The sequence below is a fragment of the Labrus mixtus genome, chromosome 13, assembly GCF_963584025.1.
Source record: "Labrus mixtus chromosome 13, fLabMix1.1, whole genome shotgun sequence".
NCBI lineage: Eukaryota > Metazoa > Chordata > Actinopteri > Labriformes > Labridae > Labrus > Labrus mixtus.
In genome coordinates, this window is record NC_083624.1 from 4,332,971 (window position 1) to 4,355,426 (window position 22,456).

The following is a 22,456-nucleotide window of genomic DNA, read 5'->3' on the forward strand; positions in this document are numbered from 1 at the left end:
CAAATCTTGAATTTATATTTCCCTCTATGTACTTTTCAAATTACTTTTAGTTGTACATTAAACCATTAAACAAATCTTATTTTCTAAACTACAGTTCGGTTTTTACTTCCTCATAAAGAGCGCGGGTCTTCCCGTCACGTGACTTGGTATAGCCTAAACAAAACCATGTGACCTAGATAAGGAAGTGAGTTAAGAGGGGAAGCATCATGGGAAGGCTGTCTGCATCATAACTTCTGCATTTTTTGACTCGTACAACATGAAACACGCGGAGTTTGTGGTGTGGTTCCTCGTGCTGCTGCTTCTCCATGTCGGTGCTCAGTTCAGGAGTAATGGACGGTGGCCCGTTCCTTACAGGTATGAATAAGACAGGTATGAACAAGACAGGTATGAAGACAGCAGTGAAGATTCATCTCTTCATGTGATGTCTGCTCTGTAAAGTTGAGTCATGTGACAGCTAGAAAACATAGAGTAGGCCTATCCTATCTGTCCAGAAAAAAAGTTTAACCTGCAGGGGATAAAGTTTCTGACTAAATTCGTCTTAAAAAATCAGTTTGTTTGTTTATTTTTATTTATTTTTATTCAAACCAGCCAAATGTTCATGTTTCATCCTCCCTCAGCTGTTTATCCGACATAATGTGAATTTCCAATAAGAGTGCTGCAAGACTCGAGCAGTACATAAAGATTGACTTTTTTTAAATGATGTGAAACCAGTTCTTATGGTTTCACATTCACAAACTTTGAATTATGAAGCAACTTGATCTATGAGTATATTTCAACTCTACTTTTAGATATTTGTGTTTTAACACTTCTGCTTCACTTGGGTATTTCAATTCTCTACTAGTCCTACTTTATTCTTGTTCCCCTGGATCAATCAAATCAATCAATCAACTGTTATCTCAAGACACTTTACAAAAGAGTAGGTTAAAAACCTTCCTCTTTGTTATGTTATCTTCAGAGACTCAACATGAATCCATCCTGAGCACTAGGCAACATTTAGCAAAGTTACAGTGGCAAGAAAAAAACGTTCTTATAAGAGGCAGAACCAGACTCACGATTACAGCTGTCTGCTGAAACTGTGTTGGGTTTTAAAGGGGATAGAGGAAGAGAGAAGGATAGAGACAAACAGAGCAACAACGACAGTAAATGAGATGGATTTATAGCTGTAAAGTCAGTAATAATGATAAAAGGAAGTGTAATAGGAGTAACAGGTTCTGTAGGTATGATAATAGACAGATCAGTCTGATATTAATAAATAATTTTAGCATCAATTGAAACATTAATAACATTTATTTATTTAAGTCTTACCCTTTATTATAAAATGATTTGGCTCAATTATCTTTTCATCTTTTATTTTAAAGCTTTATTGGTTAAAGTTGTCGTTGGAGTAAAGGTGGTCAGATTTGACCTGAATACGTTTCTCAATGACTCTATTAGTAAAAGTGTTCAAAAAGTGGTTCTTGAAAGTGAATTTCTCTTGTCATCATCAGGCGGTTTGATCATCGGCCTGATGCAGACTCTTACTGCGAGGCGCTCTACCCGTTCTGTCCCACTGGAGACCGAGACGGGCGGATTCCCGACATGAAGGACGGCGACGTCATCTCAGTTTATCGACTGCAAACTCCAGTTTGGGAATTCAAGTACGGAGATTTGATGGGGAAATTTGTAAGTAGATGAATTCCCTTGTTATCTGTATATTTCTTTTATAAATATAAATATATATATATATATGTGTGTAATTTAATGTGATGAATGGACTGAACTCTAAATGAGAAGGTTTTTTTGGTTTAAAAATAAATATAAGAATTTATTCAAAACTTTTGCTTAAAAGTTGTTGTATAATTGAACATTTTATTGGCTTTTTTGATTAAATTAATTGGTACTGTTTTCAATTTCTTAGTAGTTTTTATTTGTAGTTTCAAATAACACTGACAACTGATTCATTACATAAGGAATTTAAAAAAATGAATTATACATTTTTTAAATGTTTCACATGAAGTGATTTGTCCTGTGTTCATAAAACTCTATAACAGATTAAATTTGCTTTGTCAGTGTTATTTATATTCTAATATCGTCCGATTGATTGGTCGGGCTCTACTGTTTACTTTAAGACTCCACTAGGGACAACAGCTGGAAATTATCAGAAGCTAAACTACTACTGTGTATAAATATATATAAATGAAATGTTCAAACCGTATGTGATCTCAAAGGGATAAAAAAAATCCATGAGTAGCACACATGTTCTTTGTGTAATTCATAAATAATCTGGAATGGAGAAGAAGATACTACAGTGTCACTTAAGATGATATAACAGTTTACATCTGGACAGGTGCGGGGCTGTTGCCATGGAAACTGTTGCCATGGAAACGCAACGCACTACTTTATTCATGGCAACACAGCTGCACACCGTTCCTCTATTTCTAGAACAAGAGAGACACTATGATGTTTCTGCTCGGTTCACAGCGCATCATGCACGATGCCATCGGGTTCAGCAGTTCAGAGACGGGGGCCAACTTCACCATGGAGTGGTACGAGTTGTTCCAGCTCGGCAACTGCACCTTCCCTCACGTCAGACCCGAGGTGTACCCGCCTTTCTGGTGCAACCAAGGCGCCGCCTGCTTCTACGACGGCATCGATGACTTGCACTGGTCACAGAACGGCACCTTGGAGAAAATAGCCGAAATCACAGGTTCGACTTTGAACGTGGGATCAAATATCTTTGCTCAAGAGAAAACACAAAAGCAGTATGAGTAGATTTTTTTGGCTTTCTTTTTGCTTTCTCCCCACCCCTGCTTCTTTGCATTCACTTACTCAAGAAGACAGTAATGTGACTTGTTCAAACTCACTTTTTCTCCCTCTTTTGACTGTCTTTTTTATTTTTTATTTAGAGTTTACACAAATACAGAAGTTTCTATTTTTTATTGGGTTTTCAACTTGAACAGTACGTATCACTATGATTTACAAAATAGAAAGCCGTCCATCCCTCCCCAAACCCTCTTGTCTCCCTCACCCGTTCTCCCAGTCTATCCTGCCACCCAAAACCACCCTCAGTCCCACCCCAACAGGCTACCACTGTCCATAACCTTATAGAATGCTAATAACCGCCATGATAACATAACATACTGTATACATATATACATTTATCTTCATACATTCAGCAAACACGTATAACCAAGGCCGTACAGCTGCTCCTATTAAAGCACATAATCACAAAGAGTGCTGTGCGTCATACTCATTTGATGTCCCAGTAATAGCAGAGAAATAGGCCATGAGTGAAAAGTACATTCTACTGACCTCCGCCTGTTCCCTCTCATGGTGCGTTTCATCTTTTTAAGTTTTTACATCATGACGTCCTTCATCCATCTGACACGGGAAGGAGGCTTAGGATCTCTGACCGTCCTGTTTTCAAATCTATTTTTTGTTCTCTCCACAGGGAACCAGTTCAACGCCATGGCCCAGTGGGTCCAGGACGACAACCGGACGGGGATCTACTACGAGACGTGGACGGTCCGCTCCGACCCCGGTCCCAACGCCACCGTGTGGTTTGAGTCCTACGACTGCTCTCAGTTCGTCCACCGCACGTACAGGAAGCTAACCGACCTGGGAGCAAAGCTATCCAGTAGATCGCAAACCAACTACACGAAGATCTACCTGTACAGCGGAGAGCCCAAGTACCTGGGCAACGACAGCGCCATATTCGGACAGCCTGCTCTGAAGAATCTGGCCGTGGACATCCGCACGTTTTACCACACGTTCAGACCACACCAGTCGTTTACAGACTTCACCATCAGCTTGTTGGAGGCTTATGAAAAGATCGTTTTGGACAAGAGCTTTTACCTGTACTACAACTTTGAGTACTGGCAGCTGCCGATGAAGTTCCCTTATGTGAAGATTACATACGAAGAGGTGCCTTTGCCTTAGCAACACAGCTTGTACTATAATGTTTTCATAAAATGCAGCAGGTATTAATTTGTTTTGACCTCTAAATCTGATACTAGTTATCTGAGCAACAGCTTCAACCAGAGTTCAACTAATAAGCTGTTTATCCTCTCCTGTGAATGACATCAGGTTTTTACTTAAACACTGCTTTACTCACTCAACAAAAATCTATATTTTTGTAATAAATGAACAGTTAGTTTCAAGTAGAGTTAGACCTCTTTGGTGTATCAAGCTTAGACGCACAAAGACATTATAAATAATTAAATAGCTCATCCCCCCCCCCCCTCTCTAAAACCAGATCCATGTTTTTGAGACAGTCAGACCTGTAATATTTATCTGAAGAAGAGGATCAGTGCATCCCTAATGAATACATTTTGTTTGTTTTTTCTGCTCTGATTGTCTGAAAGCCAAAGATATTGTCATTAAAAATTTAATATTTAAAAAAATATTTAGTAGTGACTGTTTGGAGTTTTTGCTTATTTATCAGTTTAAAAAATAGTTGTATTAATTCAAAGTTAACATTCGGCTCTTGAGACATTTGACAGAACCTCATCACTTGAGATTTAGCATTTTGCCTTATTTATCAGGGGGAGTTTTCAATGAATGTTTGAATAGTAAATGATTGAAAGGCAAAAATGATCATTTGCTTAATAATTCTTGATCTGCTTCGAGGTGTGACTATTCAAAGTTTTGAGCACATTTAACCCATCTGAAATGTGTAATGTTTAATAAAGACTTATTGCAGAACATGCTGATTAACAAGCAGTGAATACTTCAGTGGGATTTATCCACATTTCTTTTTTTTAAAACTTGAATTCCAAATTTTAGAAATGAAAATTTTTCTGTGATCTGGATGAATAGTGTAAACAAAGAATCAAGTTAGGTTTTAGTTTAAGATTTTTATTTATGCCTTTATTTTAGAGATAGGACAGTGGATGGAGGCTGAAATCAGAGAGAGAGTGGGGATTGACATGCGGGAAAGGAGGAGTCCAGCCTCTGTACGTTTGGGCGCATGAGCTAGCCGCTCAGCTAATGGCACCCCCCAAATCTTTTTTTTTTTACCACTCATTTGAAAATAATGAAAAGACAGAAACACAGGAGTACATTCACAAATGTTTATTACCAGTATAAGATCACATTTCCAAACCAATCATTTTAACTTCATGACAGCAGTAAAGCAAAGAAGACGGAGCATTTACCAAAACACAAGTAAAACTAAATGACAGCAATATCAACACCAGTTTAATCCTAATAAAAGTTACTGAGGACTCCGAGGTTAAGATAGCTGTGGTGAAGTTTTCCAAGAGAAGCCGACAGAACAATGATTGAAACCAGGAAGAGTATTGAAACGCAACCTTGACTCCAGAGCTGCTGTCACGGCGATCATTGAATGCACTGCATGAGTTATGAAAACTGTATCAGGATATGTTACTGTACCAATGAGATGCTAAAGTACATGAGCACAGACGATCAACAAAGGTATTTTAGTGCAAACAGACCAATCCTATCAATAGGCTACGTTAGTTTAATCCAATATAAAGGCTTGCACTTCCAATCAGTGTGTCTAATTTAGTCTACGTTATTGTGCGACTGTTTGAAATGTCAAATAAGACGTGAATGAAGCCACACAGAAATCAGATCTGTTGTCTGCAGGTCCTACTGACATGCAACGTTGTCAAAGGCTTTTGTCCATTTTAGTTTCCTTCAACTTTTATGAAGTACATTTAACATCTTCTTAAAGTCTATGTTTCTTAAATACATTTATTTGCTGTTAGTGAAGTACTTTCAAGCGTTGAAGATTTTATTGCTATTTTGCTTCATGGTAAATGGACTTTGTTGACACAGCAGCTTAAACAAAAGTCTCTCTTATTATGGCCATTTCTTTTTTTGGGATAACTGTGACATGATCCTCTTTGAGAGCTTCTATGTAAAAGCTTAATTAAAAAACAATGTAGAAAATACTATGATGCATTCATTTAAAAAATATATATTGGATATTCTTTGGTGGCTAAAAGTTAACATGTTGTACAAGTTCATGAGGATATCACCCCAGTCCAGAGAATTTGTTGTTTTTTGTTGTGAATTTACAACTTTCATGCTGTAAACTCTTTTTCTCAAAATGTTCCCCCCCTTGTGAGGCTCTTGTTAACTTATAATGTGTCATAAAATTCAGACTAAGTCATTGTCCTCTGACTTTAATTTAATGATGATGACCCTAAGACAACGGCCCGACCGATACAAAATGTTGGGGAGTGAAAAAATCCGATCTATCGGCCGATATCTTTCTCGGCGCTATTATCAACCTGTAGAGATAGATATAGATATAAACATATCTAGTATTATTTATTGCGTTATTCCCTCAAATGCAGTTATCGAACACTTGTGGAAAGCTTTACAGGACAAAGAAGACAAGATGGTCACTCAACTGTAAAGTCACTGCGCATGTACCTCCATCACTGCTCGACACTCTGGAGAGTGATAATGCTTGTTTTAATCTATATAGCGCCCTCGGCTGGTGAACGAGAACTGCAAGTTTAATACAATTACGTAGTCAAATGAAAATGCTTTTTGTCTGGTGAGTAAATCCAGTAATATCGGCACATATATGCGATAAAATTAGCCGATACCGATAGTCACTGGATACGCTAATATGGGCCGATATTATCGGCTGGCTGATTAATCGGTCGGGCTCTAATTAAGATTTTCAGTACGATTTAGATCTGGTGACTTGAAGGAAAGCCAAGCAAATCAGCACTACTTTCATGCCATTTTAAGCACATTAATTGTCTTTTAATAAATTTTTCCTTCCAGGAAAGTTAATCCCTTTTTCACAAAGCATTGACAAAAAATCTGGCAAATCTGAATCACTTACTGGAATGTCAATTTAAGCTCTAACAGATTCTTTTTTGGGGGGGTTTACATCACTTGTATCTTGTGTCACATGATTAAAGGTTTTGTGGACTCAACTTTTGGACAATCTGCATGCAACAAAATCCTGATAATGAAGTTTAAAGTGTCAAAACCAAACCAAACTAAAGCTTGTTGCTGGTCTGTTTGCTGGTGCTTATATTGATTACTTCTTTTGTTTAACTGACAAAACACGGAAAAACAAATTACAAAAGCAGAATCCATATCAATAAATTATAAGTCTTATCTTCTCTAGTGACCACTGTATGAAAAAGATCCACCTAGTAAAGGAGAACTCGCACTCTGGTTCTATAAAAGACACGAGTCGTTGGTTAAGGAAACTTCAAACCCTGACAGAGGGCGAAATTAAAGAAATAAGTACATTTCTATTCATAATAATCAAACACACAGCGTTTTATATACAGATGCATTTGACTTCCTTCTTAAAGGAAAAAAAATGGTTTCTCTCATCTGACTTTGCCAAATCTCTTCTGACTGAAATGGATGGATGTTTTCTTGGACAGGAGAACTAAAAAATAATATCTGTAAAGTAAAGAGTTAGTTTGTAATGAAGAGATGAACACTGCTTCCTCTGCTGTATGTACGATGTGGTGACACGATACAGAGTCAATGAGGACGAATGGGAGGAGGGCAGATATTCACTAAAGAGGTTTAGAGCTTGAGCAGTCAAATAGCAGAAGATACAAATGAAACCTATTAAGGAAATATTTGATGCACCTGAAAGACACTAAGGGTTACTTTTGCATTCCCAGAGTGCATTGTGAGCTGCAGAGACTCCATTATAGAAATATTAGTTATCTGTATATGAAGGCTAGGGAAATCACCTCCAAATTCAGACAATTCTGTGCATTCTTTATTTACACTATGATCATGTCTCTGCTTTAATTATTTATCTATATTTCTTCTACATACTGTCATGGGTATCTGACTCAACAGAATCCCAGAACAGTGTTAATAACACCTATTCAAATAGATAATTCGGAGCATTTTAAAGATTCCTTTTCCAGTTTCAATCATGGCAGAAGGACTTTATCTTTCCTGACTATCATTTGGTGTCCATGTAAGGTGCTTACAACAAAATCTATGACTGTACAAAACGGAGATAATTCATTTGTAGAGCCAATGTGATTTGCAATGCAGGACATAAAAACAGAGAAAATAAAAGTCCATGATATCAATCAACACTGTACACCTTCACATCACATAGATAAGACACCTATATACACGCTTCGGTTCCCTCTCTGGGCTGACTTCCAAACATTTTCAACTCTTTTCTTGTTATCAATGTACGATTGAGCCTGCTTTAGGAGGGAAAAACAAGATGCTGTCAAACGCCTATCCGCTGCATTTTCTTTTTAAATTAGTTTACAGATAGGCGTAGGACCCAGCCACTACTCTGCACATTTAAAGAATCTCCTTTTGACTACAGCTGACAAACACCGCCTGTCGCATACTATGTAGGAATAAAGCTATGTGGAAACCTCCAATGCCATATATTGTCAGAATGCAGAGCTGCAATCTGGATTTAAGTAGGCCAAGTGGTAGTGTAACTACATGCAATTGTGCACCTAATCTTCCCAAATTTCCCCCCAATGTTAAAAAACATTATAGCACACATACATTTACCTTCATACTTTCACACACACACACACTCACACACACCTCTCATATTATAGATAATCATACCCAGGCTATAGTGTCCATATAACTAAATTTGCAGTTATAAAACATTGCTTTTATAGTTGTATCTTCCCCCTGAACTACTCTGTGTGCTGATTGTTTACTAGCTGGAGAAGCCGGCATTGGCGCGTTCTGTCTCCTCATTTAGCAAAGTAGGATTCCACAGTCCACGTTGAAGCTGACAGGCAGAGATTTTTGTGGTGTTTGCATGACATGACATTGTGTAGCAGTCAGGCGCCACCTTACATCCTCACTCTGCACTCCACACGCAGGAGTTCAGCAAGTTTAAGCTCTCGCAGTTGCCACCAAACATTCTACTACAGCGAGAGAGTTAAAGAGACTTTCAACGCAAACACGATTGTTCCACACCACAAATCACTAATCACGTGTGCCTCTTTGGCTTCGCTTTACCAGGTGGGCATCATGTCGGGGAACCACACCCGACCCAGATGCTTAGAAACCTCCCAGTGGATCTCATCCAGGGTGTATTTGTGATCGGGAATAAGCACCTCCTCCATGATGGACAGCTGAGAAAGCCTCCGACCGCACATCTTTACAAACTCCACAAACGCGCTGCAGGAAACCTCACACTCGCCCAGGCCGATGGCGGACAGCTGGGTGCAGTGCTTGGCGATGCGGATCAGCTCCTCGTCCAGGGGGCGCAGGCCGTTAGCGCACACCACCAGCTCCACCAGACGAGAGCAGTGGAGGCCAACGCGGCCCAAGACCTCCTTACTGACCGAGCGGCCGAAGTAGAGGTGAGTGACAGGGATCTCCTCGTTAAAGAAAGGCCCAAACTCGTCCTCGTAGAGGAAGAAGTACATGACCAGGTTGAATTTGGGCGAGTGCTTCACCATGGCGTCCCAGCTGCTCTTTTTGATGGTGTGGAAGTGCTGGCCGGGGTTCTCGCTCACCACGTCGATCCTCAAGTGCTCCAGGTGGACGTGTTTCTCCGAGGAGAGGGCCAGAAGGAGCTCATCGCTCAGGAGGTGGTAGTTCAGTGCCAGCTCTCTCAGTCCATGACACTGGTCAGCCACACAAAGGATCCCTACAAATACAAAGATATTGTTTTTTACCATGGAATCCAGTTTTTACTTATCTATAATAAATAAACAATTCCTGAAAACATGGCAACTGGCTGAAGGAAATAATAGCTCCCCACAGCCAGATAAAGAGCTTTTAAACTTCCCAGTTATGTTGTGGTTAAATAAGCAGTCATTATCATAGCTCACTTCCAAAAACCGTTCTAGGAAAATGTCTGTCTCAGATTAAGAACCAGATAAACATGCAACAGTTCATTTATAATGTATCATGCAGTCTCTGTGTGCAGGCAGACTAAATAATTACAGACTCTAAATGAGTCACGGGATGGAAAACACTTACAGCCGTGTGATTCAAAAAATGGAAATCACAAAGACTGGAATGAAACTTTAAAGTCTTTATATGTGATTTTTCACACTTAAATATAATAGAAATCAAGTATGTCCTCTGAAAATAACTCTGTGAGTCATGACTGTCTACAATGGGTGTAACACCTGAGTCCCACTGTCTGTGATGTTTTCAGAGTTTTCAGAGTCATATCTTCAGTTTGTTTATATTGCCGGGACGACGGCTGACTCCTCCCCTCGTGTATAAAAGTTGTTTAATTGAGGGACTAGAGAAAAGAAGAATAACATACTGTACTCACTGCTTAACTGTGTTTCTAGATCACGCTCATTTCAGGTGAATTTACATGCAGTGTGAAGATCATAATAAAGATCGCTAGGATTAGCATGCTAACACAACATTGCACCGCAAGTTGTTTTGGTTTCATGCTGGTGCTCAAGGGCAACATCTGCTGGATCAAAAAATTGTATATAAAGCCTTTAAAGGAACAGTCTGTGGTGGATAGTGTAGTGGATGAGATGCTTCCACCTACTTCAGAGCATAACAAATACCTCAACAAGACGCATTTTCTGCAAAATAGAGTTACATAGTGAAGTATAGTACTTTGTTAGCCTCACCGCTTCCTCTCATATCGTCTTCCTCAGGAGTATGCTAAACTGGCCTGCAGTAAAACTCATATAACGCATATAAAGCCTTTAAAATAGGTGTGACTTCAAATATTCAGCTTTGGAAATCATCCAACAATCACAACGGCAAAAAAACGTGACAGGGTAGATACTGTGGACTTAAGGTGTGAAACATTCACAGGAGTCTTCGTACCTGCAGGCGAGACGTGAGGGCAGCTGCTCATCTTCAGCAGTTTCAGGGTGTCGCTGTTGTTGGCCACCAGGACCTTCAAAGACGGATCATCCACTGGCGTGTCGTCGATCTTCAAAGAGGACAGCGATTTGGAGTTGACGAACACCACAGTCAGAGCTGAGATGAAATGAGACTGTGGGGAATATAAAACAAAAAAGAGAGAGCATAATGAATTTGAATACTGTCCAGAGTCTCAAAGCAACTTTCAACGCAAACAGATTAGCAGCATGGATGTCAGTAATTACACATAGCTCAGAATCACTGTTAGTATATCTATGTAGAATAGACTATGATTAATTAATCTGCATTTAGATCATTTAGAAATGAATGTATTTGGAGGTTTATAGTTGAAATGTTTTAAGTCATGCAGGCCCTTTCAGGTCTGACATTTTCAGCTGAGACAACTTAATGATCGTAAATGTGGCAAACGTATTAAACAAGGTGAAAATGGAGCAGCTTGAGCCTCTTCAGGTTTTTGGAAAAAAAACAATAAAACATCAATAACTGGAGCTGGTTGCACTTTATTTCTTGTTGTACTTCATTGATGAGCTGTAGGATTCATGATTTGCCGAAAACTAGATTTCAATATACAATGAATGAACACATTTGGGTCCCTCAAATCATGCCTTCCTGATACATAACCTGCCATAAACCTACGTCTGGTGCCTTTTTATTATCAAGCATTGTGATCAATTCTGTCAGACTTAGTTGCTACTTTTAGAGGTACACCAAACAAAAGCCGAGGTAATCTAAGACAGCATCACTTTAAAGTCTTCAAGTTTCACTTCGAGCTCACTTCACCTCTGTGTTTACTGTGAACGCTGATGTTGAATAGTTGGTGTTTCTATGATTGAACAAAGGGGAAAACAAACAAACATTTGTTCACATTATCATGTTGATGACTATGTTGGAATATCCAGATGGTCCCAACATAAAAAACAGTCCTCCTTTGTCTCAGCTGCCCTCGGCTGTCTTGGATTAGTTTATGATTTAATGGAGGCAAAGAAAAAGAGACAATGGCCTCTATTTTGAGAATAGAGTATGAGAGTAAAGTATTTTGGTAGAAGTCAAACTTTCAAAGCCCTAAGAGCAAAGCTTTTAGGAAAATAGACTTTGTTGAAAGATGATTTGGTCACATCCCATGACCCCAAGAACCCATTCAACTGCAGTTAAATAGCTAAATAAAATAAAAAGAAGCTGCATTGGATAGTGACAGATAGTTGTAAATATGGAACGGTTCAGCAGCACTCTGTTTTCCTTAAAAACAGTGTCCTAAAACCCAGGATATCAAGAGGCTGAGGATGAATACGCTGCACCTGTGAGTATGTGTGTGTGAAAGTTTCAAGTTTCAATGCGCACATGACTTTACGTCATTAACGCTCTCATTCACTGGTGACAGACTAACAAGGCGGTATAACGTTCCAGAGTTCATAGAAAGGATGTCAGGACAAGATGAGAGACACAACGTTTACACAAAGCAAGGCCAAATAAAAATAGCAAAAATAACATCCTGTCCCTCCAGGCTGGAAAGTAATTACATCCTTGTTCTTGGCCATGCATGAGAACAAACACTGCTGTTTTCAGTGTGATACACTGATAAGAAAACAAAAACCTCTTTAGCAACTTTTGCCCAGCCACATCTTAAAGGACATTTCACAATTTTCACAACAGCTCCGGTGAATTTTGAACTTCTTATCTGGTTAAAGGGACACCCCCCCCCCCCCCCCCCATCACATGTTTTATGATCATTTTACCTTCTGGACCTCCATGAAACTGGGCCTGGCTGTGGAGATGAGCCCCAAGGTCTTCAGAGAACAGTTCACCAGCTGTGAAAGAATGTCACATGCTGCCTCTGCAGACTCTGTACTGCTGTCAACCTGCCATTAAAAACAAAGATTATCTTGTGAACATGAAAACAGCTGAGGCTTACAAACTGTAAACACTTAATCCAAGAATCCTGTTTTTGTTTTTGACAAAAACAAAAAATAGATTATCCCCCCTTACCTTGAAGCTGACATACTGCAGGTGGTTGGAGTGCCTTTTTATGATCTGCTTGATGAGGTCTGGATGTGTGGCTTTCAGGTAAGAGCTGGCTGGCTGGTTAAGCTCAAACTCAAAGCACCGCCACAACTCAGGCATGTGGAATGCCTGGTTCCAGCCGCGGCACACCTGGGACGCATAAGCCCTGTCCAACAGTGGGAGGTACTGGAGGATGTGAAGCAGCAGCTCCTGCGGTAGTCTGGCCCAATCGCATTCTGTTGACTCACTGAGCACGGCCTGAGCCTCAGACTCCTCGCTCGTCTGTTTGCGCACCTTCTTGCTGGCTTCTGGTGGGCTCTCACTGGAGGGGCTGATGCTGCCCTCCTCTCCTCCTTTCACCCTCTTCATGCTATAAAAAAAAACACAGATGACATGTTTGTTTTAGACCAGCATGGCAAAACACAGGCTGCACGATTACAAAAGATTTTTTTTATGGATTAACAAATCCATCCAGTTAAATCCCATCTGGAGTGAAAGAAGATCTGACAGCCAGTTTAAAGAGATGCCAATCCAAACACAAATAGCCTATTTGCAGTAACACACCTAATTAGGATACTAATGGACTTTGAAAAGAATGCTTTCCTACTTTTTAGAATAGATACATTAACTCATCCTGCCGGGGGATTTGAATTGCTGGATTGAACAAAACAATAATAAAGGAGATACAAATTTCTGAGCTTTAAAATGGATAACAACTCAAGTGTCTTTTCATGAATAAATAAAGGTTTGAATTGAATTGCCTCCAAGTTGCTCTAAAGCTGAGCTTAAACCCGCCCCCAAAAAATGAGTTGTGATCGTTTCAGTATCAAAAAGATCCTGTGCTTATCAACATAGAGATGTGACGTGTCAGATTTAGTCTAATCAGTCTTTGATTAAAGCAGAATGAATGGACTTTTGAAATAGCTACAAGGTCCAAAATATACATAATAAAGCATATAAAACCCTGACAACGAGGCATATGATGACTACACTCAGGCATAACACACCAAGACTGAAAATCAAAACAGGCTAATGTATCTCAATGAATCACCACAAATATATTTTTGTTGTTGTTTTTGTAAACGCTGCTGTTTAGGATTGCTGCTAACAAAATTTCTTTGTGTCCTTGTATGCAATGATAATAAAGATTCTATCTATCTAAGTTGACAATTTTTCTTACTATCGATTCAAATCTAAACCTTGTATGTACAGTAAAGGTGGCTTTGACACTGGTTGTTTCCAAACAAACGATTGTGTTGCGTAATATGATGCTAGCTTACATTAGCCAGAGGCCATGCTTAAGCAGGTACCAGTAAATATAGAATAGAATAGAATAGAATTACTTTACTGATCAGAGTCGTAAATGGTTGTAAATTAAATATGAAAGATTAAATGTAAATGTGCAAAATAAATATGGAAGATTAAATGTTAAATGTGCAAAAACAGAGTTGTAAATGGTTGTAAATTAAATATGAAAGATTAAATGTAAATGTGCAAAATAAATATGGAAGATTAAATGTTAAATGTGCAAAAACAGAGTTGTAAATGGTTGTAAATTAAATATGAAAGATTAAATGTAAATGTGCAAAATAAATATGGAAGATTAAATGTTAAATGTGCAAAAACAGAGTTGTAAATGGTTGTAAATTAAATATGAAAGATTAAATGTAAATGTGCAAAATAAATATGGAAGATTAAATGTTAAATGTGCAAAAACAGAGTTGTAAATGGTTGTAAATTAAATATGAAAGATTAAATGTAAATGTGCAAAATAAATATGGAAGATTAAATGTTAAATGTGCAAAAACAGAGTTGTAAATGGTTGTAAATTAAATATGGAAGATTAAATGTAAATGTGCAAAATAAATATGGAAGATTAAATGTTAAATGTGCAAAAACAGAGTTGTAAATGGACAGTATTGACATAAGTTAAAGTGCATAGACAGTACATATACAATATATAAGTACATATACTGTATACTCAACGGAAAACATTTACTTTAAAACTAAATAGCAGACTGTGTTCCTAAAGGAGATGCACAAAAACTATGATTAAATGGAATAAGTAACAATCCCTTTGCTGGCATTAATGATGACATTGCTAAAAACTCATTCAAACGTTAAATTAAGTAGCGCAGTTACAGCGTGTATTAGTGGTAGCTTAGTTAGCATGTTTTACGCTAAGCTACTTCGAAAACCAGCGATATCAAATTATATGACACTCAAATAATATTCAAAACTATATTTACAGATTGGGTAAGAGCTAATGTAAAGCTGCCATCTTTTAATGTTAAGCTATCTACAACAAAACGAGCCACCCAGCCTACCTTGTTGTTTACACTCAGCTAGCTCCGGAGCTGTGAGCGGAGAAATCCGACTACCGACTTTGACTGAATTCAACCCGGGACAGCGCTGGATAAATTCATTCGTACCATCCAAACTAAACGCATTGGAACTCAGAGAGAAGACTAGACAGCGTTAATAGATATTTTCAATGAAGAAACGACCAGATGCAGGAAACCTCGGCTCAGCTGACCTAATTCTTTCGCGGGAGTTTTACAGTAACCCCCTCCCCTCCCAAATCTGAAATGGCGAAGTGTTGTTGTTGTGACAGCCGAGGTGCATCATGGGGAAATTGCAATGCGAAATGGCTGTTGAGTAAAGATCGTCTATGTGCGAATGATGACTCACGATGTTCAAATGATGACTCACGATGTTCGGAAAATAATTAGACTTATTCTTTCGACTGATGTTTTAGACTTCGTTATCCAAACTGAAAATCGGTACTTTCTAGTTCTACGTGGATAGATTGCTTCTATGGACTACACTTTTGTCAATAGCTGATCTATTTTTCATTTTTTAAATCTATTTTTTAGTATCTATTTTTTTATTATTATTTAAATTGTAATGTGTTCACTTTTTGTCTGCAATCTTTGCTCTTTGCTGCTGTTACACTGTAAATTTCCCCATTGTGGGATAAATAAAGGATTATCTTATCTTATCTTCTAAACGTCTCGGATATCATTAACAATAACATGAATATCATATCAACTTTTAAAAGTAAAAGACTCCAAACCTTTGCACATTATCAGGGCGTCCCACAGGCAATGAAGGGCCCCAAGCAGAATTTTCTTATGAACAAACAAGTAACAAACTACTTCACAAACTGTTTACAATTGAAAGAATAAATCTGCAAATGACATTTTTAATAAATTATAAATGTCTTGCCTTATGCTTCTTACAGCTAGCTGAGTAAATATCTTTTATTTGCCACATGATGAGCCTACACCCGAAGTTCAAAATCATTATGGAGAGTCAAAAACATATAGATCGAGCAAAAAGTATCGCAATATAATTAAGTGCACATGAAGTGAAACATTTAATCCACACATCGAGATGGTAGGCATAACGATGACACATCAGAACAATGGGAATGTGGAAGAAAATAACAGAAGCCTAGTTTAAAGCTGAAATGTTGCTGACAAATGTGTCATCTGGTGGAATTTGATTGTTTTTGCTGATCTTTTCTGGATAAGAATATGTTGTTAATCAGGAGAATCTGGAGGAGACCTGACAATAAGTTTAGCAGTTTGGCACCTCGAGTAATACATCCTCGTCTCTGCAGAGCCGCACAGCAAAAGTATTTACAGAATTGATGTGAACATGAACCATTCAAACATTTTACTACGTTTGGCACCATTATACTTTTATATAAAAGAATCACTTGGCCCACAGCTGTAGTATATAGTTAAATAAAAATGTCAACACTCATTAAAAGACACACTGTATACTTTGCGAAACAGAGAACCTGGTTTATTACCATTCAACTCCATCCACCACAGATATTACAGAGCAGATTCACAAGTATTAAGCTTTTTATATAACAGCAGCTGCTTTTTTTCATCACTCTGTTTTTCTGACACCCCCTCCCCCCCGCCTCCTACAAGGGAAAAGCATTACAGGTGCACAAATTTTATTTGGTGTGAAGACTGGCCCCCCTCCAATCACTCAGCTGTAATCAGTCTCACTGTGAGGTCTTCTGTTTGTTTTTGTATTACTGTAGATTTTGGTACTATTTTGACAGAGCTGCTAATAGAATTTACATCCACCTCCATTCACTGCAGGCCAGGCTCCTCCTTCTCATTTCCAGACAACAGAAAAAAAGAATCTGACATTTAGAAGAGGGGGAATCACGACTGTCTACTGTATAAAAATGTACAGTGGCTTTATTGACATACATTCCATAGGTTAAACAGCTGCAAAATAGGAGGCACACCCAGTATTGCACTTCATTAAAAGTTCTGGCTCAAAACATAACCCAGAATATCAAACAAAACTGAAGTGAAGAGTAGCAACTTCGGAATACAGCTATTTTTGAATAGTATCATTATATACAGGATTAGATAAATCGTACACTATTTTCCTCCCAATCATAATATTCTTAACAGTCTTATCCACCGACGTATCTTTTTTTTTGTCCGTCAACCCATGATGCACTTGACAGTGGAGAATACTGTACAAGATTACGAAAAAGTTTACATACAACAATATTTTAAATGTATAGTTAGGAAGCTGGAAATACGGCCTGTTCCTTATTTTTTTAAACCCTCTCTGAGCCACGGTTGCCTTAAAGCAAATTCCTTTCATATTCAATGTTACACTTCAGTGATCAGGAGGTGTGCAACGTCTATAGAAGCCGAGGGAATACAACGGCCGCATGCAAACACGTCACAAGTTTTCTTTTTTCTTCTTTTTTTAAATTTCTATTGTTTCCTTTTTTTTTTTTTTTAAATTCAGGTTACTCTGCATCCAAAGGGAGCCACAGCTCGTGTTCGTAGCTGAGCCCGGACACTGATGTTGGTAGAAGAGCAGACCTGAGGACTCTTGACGTGAGAGCAGAAACCTGGTCCAGTGTCCAGGAGACTTGACGAATGCAAGAGCCAAGCTTTCACCGCTGAGCTTCAGCATCAGCCAGAAATCACAGTAGACGAACTGGTTTTCAGTTTAAGTCTTTTGTCTTTTTGTTTAGAAGGTGTGGGCGTTTCTGCACACCCCACAGCCCAGGGCAAACTCCTCCCCTGTTGGTGGGTGAACCACATGCAAAGGGCACTCGGTTCCCTCCAGCTGCTTGCCTTTGGGCCCTGTGACAGAAAATACAAGAACACCTCACTTAGTTATTACTGAGAAGTTATTTCAGGAAGTGATGTGTAGTGTGTATAATTCAACATTTTCCCTGAATGCGTAGTAAACAGAATCATTCATCACCTGCAGGACAATGGGGCAGCTCCTCCTTCGGGACGCTGGTCATCCTCTGAAAATCATCGTGGCAGGCGTTGCAGAAGTGTGTGGTGCCAAAGCAGAAGAAAACAGCCACAGAACAGCAGTACCGGCATTTATACTCCAGGAAGTCTGTGCCATGCTTTGAGCACATCTGTGGGAACACAAACAAGAGCCATCAGGGGCAGGATTCTATTTGTGTACAGAAAAGCAGCAATTAAAAAAAATACAGATAAACTAGTGTGAAGTATACTTCATCCAGCAGATACTGAGATGATACCAGTTTGGATCTAAACAGTCTGGAGTCTAAAGCCCCTTTCACACATGCACTTCACTACTGAACATTTCCTGACTTTGTAAAGGACAGGTGCATGTGTAAATGCAAAGGGCCACCTTGATTTCATTCAAACTATTGTCAGCCACCCCCCCTTGAAAACACATCTGTGTATAGTCAGGGTGAGGTAATAATCAGGAGCATTCACCATGGGGGAGTGGGCAAAGCGTTGACATTTTTCACGTTGAGCAGGCTCTCCTTGTTTAATACTCTCTGCTGATCGTCTTAGTTGTCAACTTATAGTTTTCCACATTTTTGTTTGTGTTGTGTAATTGTCCGGAAACATATCATAGTGACATTAACCCAGAAACGGCTCCCGTCTCCTCCTCCTGCACACACACTGCCCACCCCCGTAGCGAAACCTAAGGTGTATTTGAAGTTATGAGAGTGTGTCAGACACAGAGGATCTCCGGGGTGTGAGACGAATGTGTTCCTGATAAAATCAGAGCCTGAAAGATCTGAAATTATGTTAAAAAAAAAAAAGTCAGGAGTTCATGTATGGAAGGAACAGCAGTGAAAACACGACTCAAGGAGGTCAATGACCCTGCACGGAGCCAGGCTAGCTGTTTCCCCCTGTTTCCAGTCTTTGTGCTAAGCTAGGCTAATGGCCTGAAGATCGAAGGTTCAAGGTATATGTAATTGCCATTGCAAGAGTTTTACACCATGTAAGAAATGTCTGTTTTTATTTGAAACTTCTTTAAACATACCTATTTTATGCTGTTATCTTATGCATGTTTTCACCACTACCAACTTGTCTTAATTATAAGTATTTATCTAATATTACATAGCATTAAACTTATACCCACAAAGAGCATGTACAGTAAGTGAAAAAACTGTATGTGTCGATGAAGGGAATGAGAGTCGCGCCAAAGGATGTAAGAAAATATTAAGTAGTTATTCCATCTTAACACCGAGCATGTAGATGCAAGAGGTGAATAAATAATTCTCATTTAACTCTTGGTAAGAAAGAGAAAACGTTTTGTTTCCCCCTCCCACATATGCACTCCGGATAATATCTAGATAATTACAGGAAGTCCACTCTGGAGATTCTCCCGACCTAGTCGTTCACATATGCTCCTCACAGCGGGAGGGGGGGGGGGGCTATCCCTGTCAGAGGGGAGGGGGGGGCGTGGGGGATTTCCTGAGGTAAGACGTGACATAAATAAACAACGCGGAAGTAGCAGCCGAAGCAACAGAGTCCGCTACATGACGTTATAATGAGAACATTTGTCTTTATATCAATGCTGTGTGTAATCCAATGGAATGACAACATCCACAAAAGAGAGGAGAACAACATACTGACGAACAGAACACAGAATGCAGACGTTTAATTACGTGTACAGAGATCGTAGTGGTCGCGTGCAGACACTTTAGGCAGTATATGAACGTCACTCTCTTTCCATTGGCTCAAATTGAAATCTCCGGAGTATATGCTGCCGCGTTCAGACATCAGCTCACTCGGGTTTTCTGCGGATAAAATACTAGAGGTCTGGCCGGAGAAACTCTGTTTGCGTTCTCACATAGCCTAAAGAACCTCCGGGTAGCCAAATCTCCGGAGTTTTTCAGGAGATTTCTGTACGTGTGAAAAGGGTTAAATTCTTTCTTTAAACTAGCCACAGTAAAGCCGGTATTACCACTGGCATCATTCAACCAACCTGAGCCCTGGAGACGTCTGAGCACGCTCCACAGATCAGCTCACTGGGGTCGTAGTCATCTCCCTGTCCAGCCTCCGCATCGCAGCGAGCCTCGCCCCCGAAATACGCCTGAAAATAAGAGGAAACATTAAACCCTGAACACCTAAACACATCACATCAACAACAAACAAAAAAGTATCACAGTCACAGTGTACCTTCTTGCACTTGAAGCAGACATAGTATGCATATCTGTTCATGGCAAATCCTGCAGGGTCGTTATGGAAGCGAGCTCCTGGAGTAGTTATTGCCTCGCTCTTATGCAGACCCTCATACTCCAGCCTCATCAGAGCCTTCCTCCTCACATCCTCATACAGCTCTTTGATGGGGTCCAGCAGGTCCTTTATCACCGAGTGATTGATTTTGTTCTGGGGCAAACAAACAAAAAAAACAAACGATCAGCGTAAGGTCATGAAGTTATTTCTGTTGAGTTTTCTGTGTGTGTGTCAAATTAAATTCAAAGAGATGACAGGGAACAAAGCAGTCAAAAACTGCACAGTCAGAGGAGCTAAAGTAAACTGAGCTCATTCTGCTTCAGGGCATGTTTGAAACAACGTCTCTGTTGTCTGTTCATCTCTTCAGACAGAGCAGCTAAGGTAACATCTCACCTTGCAAATGGGACACAACATGAACCCAAATGTGATTCTGGGCCCGAGCCAGCGGTTCTCGAGAACACGACGAGTACACTGGAGGTGGAACACGTGGGTGCAGTCCAGCTGAGGGCAAGAAACATTGGTTAAACATTAAATGAGAGTAGAAGTATCTGAAAATCGTCCAGCTAATGGAAACCAATCGGTTCTATTTTTAAGCTACCTGAACTGCAGGAGCAGCGGAGAGAGCCTCGGTGAAGCAGATCATACACATGTCATCTGCGTCCTGTTTCAGGCAGCCAGTGTTTTTGTCGCAGCCGTGCAGACATGGGAGGCAGGACTCCTCGTTCTTCACTCCTCCACAGGGGTGTCCACAGGGATGAGTTTTACTGCAGGCCAGTTTAGCATACTCCTGAGGAAGACGATATGAGAGGAACCGGTGAGGCTAACAAAGTACATCACGTATAGAATATATACTTCACTTTGTAACTTTATTTTGCAGAAAATGCGTCTTGTTGAGGTATTTGTTATGCTCTGAAGTATGTGGAAGCATCTCATCCAATAACCACCACACTATCCACCACAGACTGTTCCTTTAAAGGCTTTATATGCAATTTTTTCGTCCAGCAGATGTCGCCCTTGAGCACCAGCATGAAACCAAAACAACTCGCGCTGCATTGTCTTTATGATGCTCGTATCTTCACACTGCATGTAAATTTACCTGAAATGAGCGTGATCTAGAAACACAGTTAAGCAGTGAGTACAGTATGTTATTCTTCTTTTCTCTAGTCCCTCAATTAAACAACTTTTATACACGAGGGGAGGAGTCAGCCGGCCGTCCGGGCGATGTAAACAAACTGAAGATAGGACTCTGAAAACTCTGAAAACATCACAGACAGTGGGACTCGGGTGTTACACCCATTGTAGACAGTCATGACTCACAGAGTTATTTTCAGAGGATATACTTGATTTCTATTATATTTAAGTGTGAAAAATAAATATAAAGAGAAACAAACATTAATTTTTATTTTTTTACTCAGCAAAACTTCAAATCTTTTCCTCATTCCTTTATCTCCCTAGGATTCACATCACGTACAAGTTCAGTAAGCACCTATGCATCTGCTTTCTTTAAATTAAATAATGTGTAGAATTATAAAAGAATCCAATTGCTTATAAATGAAATACATGAAAACAGACAAAAGGCTTACATACATGTTAGCAAAAAAATCCATGATTTCTCAAGGTCTGTTTATTGTTATTGTTTGTTTAAATAAAGGTGTGTGTACTAATGAAATACAAAAACATACATATTTTAAGACCTTTACCTTCTTTGTTATAAAAAGTAGCCCACTCAGCAAACATTTTGATCCTTTAACCACTTGTTTCTATTTCTTTTACTGCTCTTACCTTCTTATTGCTGTTCTCTTTTGATTTGCTTTTATCTCTTTTAGTTTCTTACATCTTTTTAAATCTTTGGTTCCTCTTGGTCTCAGCTCGTGTTGTTGGGTTCTTGTGTTGCCTGGGTTCTTATGATGGTTCTTGTGATGGTCGGGTTATATATGTCTGTTGGGTATCGTGCACTTTGGGTTCTTTTCTGTTGAATTGTATTTAATAATTTTTAGTATTTTGCATGTGTTATGTTCTTGCTGCTGTTTATGTTCTTCTGTGTTTGGTTTAGTTTGTTCTTGTTTTTGCTGTTTGTCAAAGCACTTTGTAAACGTGTGTTTTTAAAAGGTGCTATATAAATAAAGTTATTA

General features: G+C 39.2%; 3 protein-coding genes across 21 annotated transcripts in view; 1 reads left to right on the forward strand and 2 right to left on the reverse strand.

The window, feature by feature from the left end:
- Positions 1-172: 172 nt before the first annotated feature.
- Positions 173-5,869, forward strand: cln5 (CLN5 intracellular trafficking protein). The gene is made up of 4 exons (XM_061053217.1): positions 173-354; positions 1,488-1,662; positions 2,461-2,686; positions 3,431-5,869. The coding sequence occupies exons 1-4, from the start codon at positions 257-259 to the stop codon at positions 3,916-3,918; spliced, it is 987 nt and encodes a 328-aa protein (XP_060909200.1). The 5' UTR covers positions 173-256; the 3' UTR covers positions 3,919-5,869.
- fbxl3a (F-box and leucine-rich repeat protein 3a) lies at positions 5,038-15,412 on the reverse strand. The gene is made up of 5 exons (XM_061053216.1): positions 15,135-15,412; positions 12,793-13,177; positions 12,543-12,665; positions 10,750-10,921; positions 5,038-9,592 (listed from the first exon to the last, which is right to left on the reverse strand). The coding sequence occupies exons 2-5, from the start codon at positions 13,174-13,176 to the stop codon at positions 8,952-8,954; spliced, it is 1,320 nt and encodes a 439-aa protein (XP_060909199.1). The 5' UTR covers position 13,177; positions 15,135-15,412; the 3' UTR covers positions 5,038-8,951.
- A 1,183-nt stretch (positions 15,413-16,595) lies between these two features.
- The window catches only part of mycbp2 (MYC binding protein 2), a 73,173-nt gene continuing 67,312 nt past the window's right edge, over positions 16,596-22,456 (reverse strand). For all 19 annotated transcript variants that reach the window (XM_061053227.1, XM_061053225.1, XM_061053228.1 and 16 more), the window contains 6 exons: positions 20,923-21,111; positions 20,718-20,825; positions 20,268-20,477; positions 20,074-20,181; positions 18,073-18,238; positions 16,596-17,948 (listed from right to left, as the gene is read on the reverse strand). In XM_061053227.1, coding sequence (XP_060909210.1) covers positions 17,833-17,948; positions 18,073-18,238; positions 20,074-20,181; positions 20,268-20,477; positions 20,718-20,825; positions 20,923-21,111 — 897 coding nt within the window. In that variant the 3' untranslated portion in view covers positions 16,596-17,832. The remainder of the gene's footprint in view (positions 17,949-18,072; positions 18,239-20,073; positions 20,182-20,267; positions 20,478-20,717; positions 20,826-20,922; positions 21,112-22,456) is intronic.

Coding starts and splice junctions, on each gene's coding strand:
- cln5 (XM_061053217.1), top strand. CDS start 257: ATGAAACACGCGGAGTTTGTGGTGTGGTTCCTCGTGCTGCTGCTTCTC. Junction 355..1,487: donor CGGTGGCCCGTTCCTTACAG/GTATGAATAAGA, acceptor TGTCATCATCAG/GCGGTTTGATCATCGGCCTG. Junction 2,687..3,430: donor GAAAATAGCCGAAATCACAG/GTTCGACTTTGA, acceptor TTCTCTCCACAG/GGAACCAGTTCAACGCCATG.
- fbxl3a (XM_061053216.1), bottom strand. CDS start 13,176: ATGAAGAGGGTGAAAGGAGGAGAGGAGGGCAGCATCAGCCCCTCCAGT. Junction 12,666..12,792: donor TGCAGTATGTCAGCTTCAAG/GTAAGGGGGGAT, acceptor TTTTAATGGCAG/GTTGACAGCAGTACAGAGTC. Junction 9,593..10,749: donor CCCTCACGTCTCGCCTGCAG/GTACGAAGACTC, acceptor TTGTATTTGTAG/GGATCCTTTGTGTGGCTGAC.